Raw genomic sequence first — 6,971 nt, 5'->3', positions numbered from 1 at the left:
ACAGGGAATTTCTGGCTCTATTGAGTGGGATCCGAATGCTGGATGATTTGGACAACAGATAATAGCGGAGTGATTAGTGCAAAGTAACCAACAATACCTCCCTAACGAGGTGGGGGGCTCGGGGTGATTAGTGCAATGTAACCAACAATACCTCCCTAACGAAGTGGGGGGCTCGGGGTGATTAGTGCAATGTAACCAACAATACCTCTCTAACGGGGTGGGGGGCTCGGGGTGATTAGTGCAAAGTAACCAACAATACCTCCCTAACGGGGTGGGGGGCTCGGAGTGATTAGTGCAATGTAACCAACAATACCTCCCTAACGGGGTGGGGGGCTCGGGGTGATTAGTGCAAAGTAATCAACAATACCTCTCTAACGGGGTGGGGGGCTCGGGGTGATTAGTGCAATGTAACCAACAATACCTCTTTAACGGGGTGGGGGGCTCGGGGTGATTAGTGCAATGTAACCAACAATACCTCTTTAACGGCATTTTACATCGGTATCCCATGTCGGTTTGGACCATACCTCCATGTGGCGGCGCTCATTGTAGGATTGTCCGCGGCACAGATTTGTGCGGCAACTGGGTGGTCTACTGCGTTTATGTCACCACCCTGGTCTGGCATTTTTTGGCCTATGAGAATAGATGACCAGGCAGACTTGCCAGGCTGGGTGTTTTAATCTGGGCCTTTTTTGGGGGAAGGTTGCCTCAGTCCCTATCATAAATGATGGGCTTGGAGGCACTATGTATTTTCCCCTTGGGAACCTTTAGTTTTTAATAGAACTATTGTTCCCTGAAAAAGTAAATGAGGTGCCACTCCTTCTGGGCCACATGCTGTTCGAGTCAAGTTGAGGAGAGGTTCTGACATCAGTGATGGGTCTCCTGTCTACTCTACACCTGCTTTTATTTGATGCATATTATGTAACTTTTTATTGTTAGGAACGAGTTGACATATTACTATTGTTATACATTTTTCTTTTTTCATTTAGATACTCTTTAAAACGAGATGCATGGCAAGAGATTTATATCCTGCAAAATTTAACATTTACCAATACATTTACGTATGCACGATGCGTTGTTCCCTCCCTAAAGGAATATAATGTTATATTCATACCCAAAGGTTATATGACTTTAAACTATTCGCCCATTTTTACGGCTCTCGTCTTTAATCATGCTACATAGCATGATGAACCCTACTCCGCTCATCTTGCCATATCTTCCCTCTCTCCTTTCCCCATCTCTACATTGCCTTCTTTCCTCTCTCATCCTCTACTTTCCTCTCTCCTTGCTTTGTTTGCCTAGGATTGGGGAAATCCTTGACTGAATTGCGTCAGAACTACGTCAATAGTCTCTCAGTGCAATGCTCGGTCAGGTACTTCGGTTAGAGGCGGCCATATTCATCTATGGGAAAGGAACGCTACAGCTGCTCTGTGCTCTGTTCCCGTATGGTCCTGTCCTACCGACAGTCCCGACTCCGGTGTCTAATCTTCCCCATGCAGAAGGTGTAAGTGGCTCGGATCTGGCTCTTATCCGACCTTGAAGGCGGAATCTCCAGTAGGTTCTCAGCGGGGGGAGATGCGGCTTGGAGCGGTGGTCTAGCTCCGACTGCGATGCCGTTCTCCCAGCCGCATGAACCCTGGGACAAAATGGAGGTGACCAGCGTTAGTAGCGAGGTTAGTTCACTGATATAGTCTCTGCTTTACATGTAAAGTTTTTATAGGCTGTGTTTATGTCCCAGCAAGATGTGCAAGTGCGACTTAAGCTGTATTGGGTCAAACAACTTGTATGCTAACTAGCAGCTAGGTTAAGGCTGGTGAGGTGATACAAAACTACTGTACTGTAGCTTATCTAGCCAGCTACCGACTGTATATCTGCTTGGCAGTTTAAAGGTACTTGCGAAGTTTTTAATTTCTGGCCAGCAATGTGGTTTTCTCTTATTGAATTTATGTGGTTCATGTGTTTGTTTACCTTTGTGTTTACCAAGCTGTTGAAACGGGTAAATGTTTTTACTTTAACTATTTCCTCTGGAGTGCTCGAGCGGATGTTAGCTAACGTAAACTAGCTAGCCAATAGAATAATATATTTTTAGTAATACTTCAAATACTTACCAGATGGCGTTTTGCCAGCTAACTACTGTAACGTTATAAACTGACAAAGTCCACTGTAATCATCTCTCTGTCTACATTTACCTTCCAGTTGTTCTGACATGATGGATAATTTTGGCCAGACATTAACTCTGTTGTGGTGTGAGTGTTTACGTTCTAGCACCAAACTCAAAGCAAGTTGCTTGCTAATTAGCATGATATTGATAGCTAGATGCTACCTAGTTAGCATTGTATAAGTAGCTAGCTGCTAACCGTCACCATACGACTGGTCGTCATTTGTCACACGTCAACATTCAGCGAGCTGAGTAGCCAGCTGTCTCGTGCAGATAAGGATGGCCGTAGAAGATAAAGATCACGATTACATTTGTCTTAGCTTCTTGTTTGCTCCTACAGTATTGAATATTTTTAGCCTTCTACCTAGGCCCCATATAAACCAACTAAATAACACATCCGATCCCTGTTAACGTTAGGCACGTTAACTTTGGCTGCTCTGAAATTGACATTTTTATAACATTATATCTCACACCCAACATTTAGAGCAGTTTCTTCCCTAAACATCAGACTGATACCATTGTAACTCTATGCCAGTTTAAAGGTCAAATTGTTGAAAAATATATATTTAAAGGTAATATCCTGGTTGTCCCTCTGGTTTGTCCTTTGGCTGTGAAGAAACCATAATCTAGTTGGGAAATAGCCTACCTTACATTCTCTTTTCAGTGGACAACAGGTAAAGCTGTAATTTGCAAGGGAAAGTGTAACAACAATGTTAAAAAAAAAATATGTGCACATATAATTGAGTGACACATGCAGTAATATCGGAGTGATTTGGCAACAACCATAGTACCATACCATACCATCTTCTTCCACTTATCCGGGGCCGGGTCGCGGGGGCAGCAGTCTAAGCAGGGATGCCCAGACTTCCCTCTCCCCAGACACTTCCTCCAGCTCTTCCGGGGGGACACCGAGGCGTTCCCAGGCCAGCCGGGAGACATAGTCCCTCCAGCGTGTCCTAGGTCTTCCCCGGGGTCTCCTCCCGGTGGGACGGGACCGGAACACCTTCCCGGGAAGGCGTTCCGGAGGCATCCGAAAAAGATGCCCAAGCCACCTCAGCTGACCCCTCTCGATGTGGAGGAGCAGCGGCTCTACTCTGAGCTCCTCCCGGGTGACCGAGCTTCTCACCCTATCTCTAAGGGATCGCCCGGCCACCCTGCGGAGAAAGCTCATTTCGGCCACCTGTATCCGGGATCTTGTCCTTTCGGTCATGACCCAAAGCTCATGACCATAGGTGAGAGTAGGAACGTAGATTGACTGGTAAATCGAGAGTTCACAACCATAGTTCACATGTAAAATGTCTTTAAGTAAATAGTTTTTGATACACAGAGACCAAAATCGGGTTCCATACCAGTATGCTTTTGTTCTAAGTGCTAAAGCATAGTTTATATGCCCACAGTGAAAGCTAATTCTGAACTCATAATGCTACAGGTCCTTCCACCCGCATATTGAGTCACACTAATGCTTCAGAGGTGTTTCGGATAATGCCTCAGAGGATAATGTGCGTAATATCATTTTGCTCACACATAGCCAAATATGGTGGCACATGTCAACATATATACATATTTCACTGGTCAGAAGTCAACGTAGTCGAATAACCACTGCAGCCCCTAGATATTCTTCTTTAAAGCTGAAACAACTATTTCATAACATCAATAATAAAAAATACTTAAGTTATTTTTTATTGATTACTTGGGTCTACTTTAGAGGAGACTATGATCAGCCTCATAACTTAATCTACAAGTGCCTGAGAAAATGGGCATTGTAAACATTGCTCACATGTTCGGTATTTCAGATGTAGGTATGTAATTATTGTTGCAACAAAATTTTCTCACAATAGCCCATCAGCAAAATTGCATGTCACACTGTATTTTACAGACATCCATGTCCAATGATATTTCCTTTTAAGTAATTTAGGAGACGCTTTTATCCAGAGTGACTTGTTGATAAATAGATTTCAAACACACGCCAATTCATAATTGAAATATGCTGATAAAAACTGCTGTAATGTTTGTTTGCTGTAATGTTTGTTTGTAAGTCATTTTAACGTGTAAAATATGTAATGGATTCTTAAGGTGATATTAATTACAGCTGTGAATGTCTATCCAGGGTAGCCTACACATACAGTAAGTCCAAAAGGCTTCTCAATGAGAAAAAAACACCAGGTCGGAATGATAGCTGCCACATCTAACCAGGGATGTTCTTTGTCTAGAAAACTCCAAGGACAATACTTTTAACCATTACTGTTGAGGTTGAGAGCTAGGTTGGAGTCACCGAATGCGATCATTTGGTGCCTGGTTAATATTCTAATTTATTGGCATTCCTTTTAACAACAAATGTATAAAGTAAAAAAAAAAAAGCACTGGCTCACCACCTGCCATCATGTCTTTAAAAAAACATGCCTTGGTCTCTGCCTAGAAAACTATTTCAACTAGCAATTATTCAAATCATTATTGAAGGAACAGCACAGAAATAAGGCTGTGAGGGAGTAAGTTGACAGCCCACGGAACTACTGGGCCAAGGTGTGCATTGTATCATCAGCCTGATTGAGGGTTTATGCGTGTTAGTACTACAGCTATCCTGTAGTTATAGCGTACTAGGCAAGTGGCTAAAGTTGACATTAAAAAGGCTAAGTCCATTTCAATAAATCTATAACTAAATAAATAGTCTGCCTATATACCTACCACTCTAGTACCTAGTGATTAATCTTTCAGAATGTGTTGGCTATTTTTCTCAAACAGGAGTCACAAGGGGCGTCTTAATGAAGAATGTTACTACTAGCTTGTACCACAAGATCGTTCCACTCCTCTGAGGATGACATTTTTGAGAGATCCTTGGCTACATTTTTTCTTCATAGATAATGTGTGTCCCAGACCCTGCTTTCTGCTGGGAAGATAACTATTCTATCAAAGATTTTTAATTAATTTCTGATAGTCATGTTTTTATTTATATAGCTGTTTTTTTTTTTGCAATTTGTCAGAAATAAGACCTGGAAGTTGTATTTTCCTAGAGCTCTGTATTAGTTTGGCATCATGTCTTAAGAATTGTGTTGACCTGACAAATAATTACTCTTGTGCATTGTTGAGTACATACTCCATAGCACACCTAAACTGCCATGGTCTACTTGTGGACATGGAGATCGTTTACAGTGGCACACCTAAACTGGCGTGTTACGTGTGGATATTGAGTTGGTTTACAGTAGAACCTCTAAACTGGCAGGTTACTCATGCACATAGAGTTGGTTTAAGATAACACTCCTAAACTGCCTTGCTACTTGTGCACATAGAGTTGGTTTACAGTAGCGCCTCAACTGGTGTGCTATGTGTGGACATGGAGTTGGTTTACAGTAGCACCAATAAACCAGCAGGCTACTTGTGAACATTGAGTTGGTTTACAGTAGCACCCCTAATCCAGCAGGCTACTTGTGAACATTGAGTTGGTTTACAGTTTTAATATACAATAAATAAAACTGTTGCATTTAATCCTAGATAAAAAAATAAAAAAATAAAATCATTTATTAATCGCAATACTAGTCAATAGATTCTATTTTAAGAGTTTTACCAACGCAATATTTTTATCTGTTGACCTCTTACCCAACTTTACTACACCGGGACTCTTTTTGGACATAATTAACGGAACTACTCACCCCTGAACACCCAAGGCTAAGTATCATTAAAATGCGTTATCACTGTAATTGTTGTAGCAACAACACGGAGGAGAACTATCGTCTTCAGTTAAAGATAGCAGAGTTAGAGGCTCGGCTTCTGACACAAATGTCAGGCAAGGATTATGCTAGTGTAGAAATAGAAAAAACTGCGTCAGTGCCACCAGGAAGAAACTATAGTTTTGTTAGCCCACCGGCACAGCTCCTGCAGCCGGGCAAGAACTTTCTCTTGGTCACTGGGAAAAAATGCCGTTGACCAGTTAAACCTGAATCGTTGCTAAATCCAACTGAGACTTTCAACAGGTTTTCCCCACTGGAGTCGGAGTCAAGGCCCCGAGCCGTCTTCGGAGGGGAATGAACGGCAGGCATTTTCTACCGGTGGACTTGAAAAACTGAAAACTTTAGTCATTGGCGATTTCCATTACCTGCAGTATTAGACTAAAGAATCAGCCGGCGATCGTATACTGTTTACCGGGCAGAGCCACCGACGTAGCCGCAAATCTGGGGTTGGTGCTAGCGAAGTCTAAAACTGGCAAGCATAGAGAGTATAGAGATATTGTGATTCACGTTGGCACCAACGACGTTAGGATGAAACAGTCAGAGGTTACGAAGCAGAACATAGCATCAGCGTGTAAACTAGCTTGAAAGATGTGTCGGCATCGAGTAATTGTCTCTGGCCCCCTCCCAGCTAGGGGTGGTGACGAGCTCTACAGCAGACTTGCGCAACTCAATCGCTGGCTGAAAACGGAGTTCTGCCCGTTGCAGGAGGTAGAGTTTGTAGATAACTGGCTTTCTTTTTGGGACTCTCCCAGAAATAGGGCCAGGCCTGATCTGCTGAGGAGCGACGGACTCCATCCTAGCTGGAGTGGTGCTCTTCTTTTATCTAGGAACATTGACAGGAGTCTCACTCCTATAGCCTTAACATGAGAGAGGGTGCAGGTCAGGCCGCAGGCTGTTAGCCAGCCTGCTAGCATAGTGGAGTCTGTCGATAGCATAGCCAGAGTAGTTAGTACAGCTTTACCTATTGCCACTGTGACTCGTTCTAGGCTGAGAAAAGTTAAACAAGGTAGTGCTAACAAAAACAACCTTATTAAGATAAAGCTGGGATCCCTACATATTAAACAATTATAGGCCAATATCGAACCTCCTGTTCC

At 42.9% G+C, this 6,971-nt stretch overlaps 1 protein-coding gene across 6 annotated transcripts in view; it reads left to right on the top strand.

The window, feature by feature from the left end:
* The first annotated feature begins 1,352 nt into the window (after window positions 1–1,352).
* The window catches only part of rps6kal (ribosomal protein S6 kinase a, like), a 49,554-nt gene continuing 43,935 nt past the window's right edge, over window positions 1,353–6,971 (top strand). For 5 of the 6 annotated variants that reach the window (XM_034291768.1, XM_034291769.1, XM_029119347.2 and 2 more), the window contains exon 1: window positions 1,354–1,670. In XM_034291768.1, coding sequence (XP_034147659.1) covers window positions 1,608–1,670 — 63 coding nt within the window. In that variant the 5' untranslated portion in view covers window positions 1,354–1,607. Of the gene's footprint in view, window positions 1,671–6,971 lie in introns of all 6 variants that reach the window. The other variant, XM_034291771.1, reaches the window with a different exon arrangement.

Source organism: Esox lucius, chromosome 4, assembly GCF_011004845.1.
Source record: "Esox lucius isolate fEsoLuc1 chromosome 4, fEsoLuc1.pri, whole genome shotgun sequence".
In the NCBI taxonomy this organism is placed as follows: Eukaryota; Metazoa; Chordata; class Actinopteri; order Esociformes; family Esocidae; genus Esox; species Esox lucius.
This window is presented reverse-complemented; position numbering and strand designations above follow the sequence as displayed.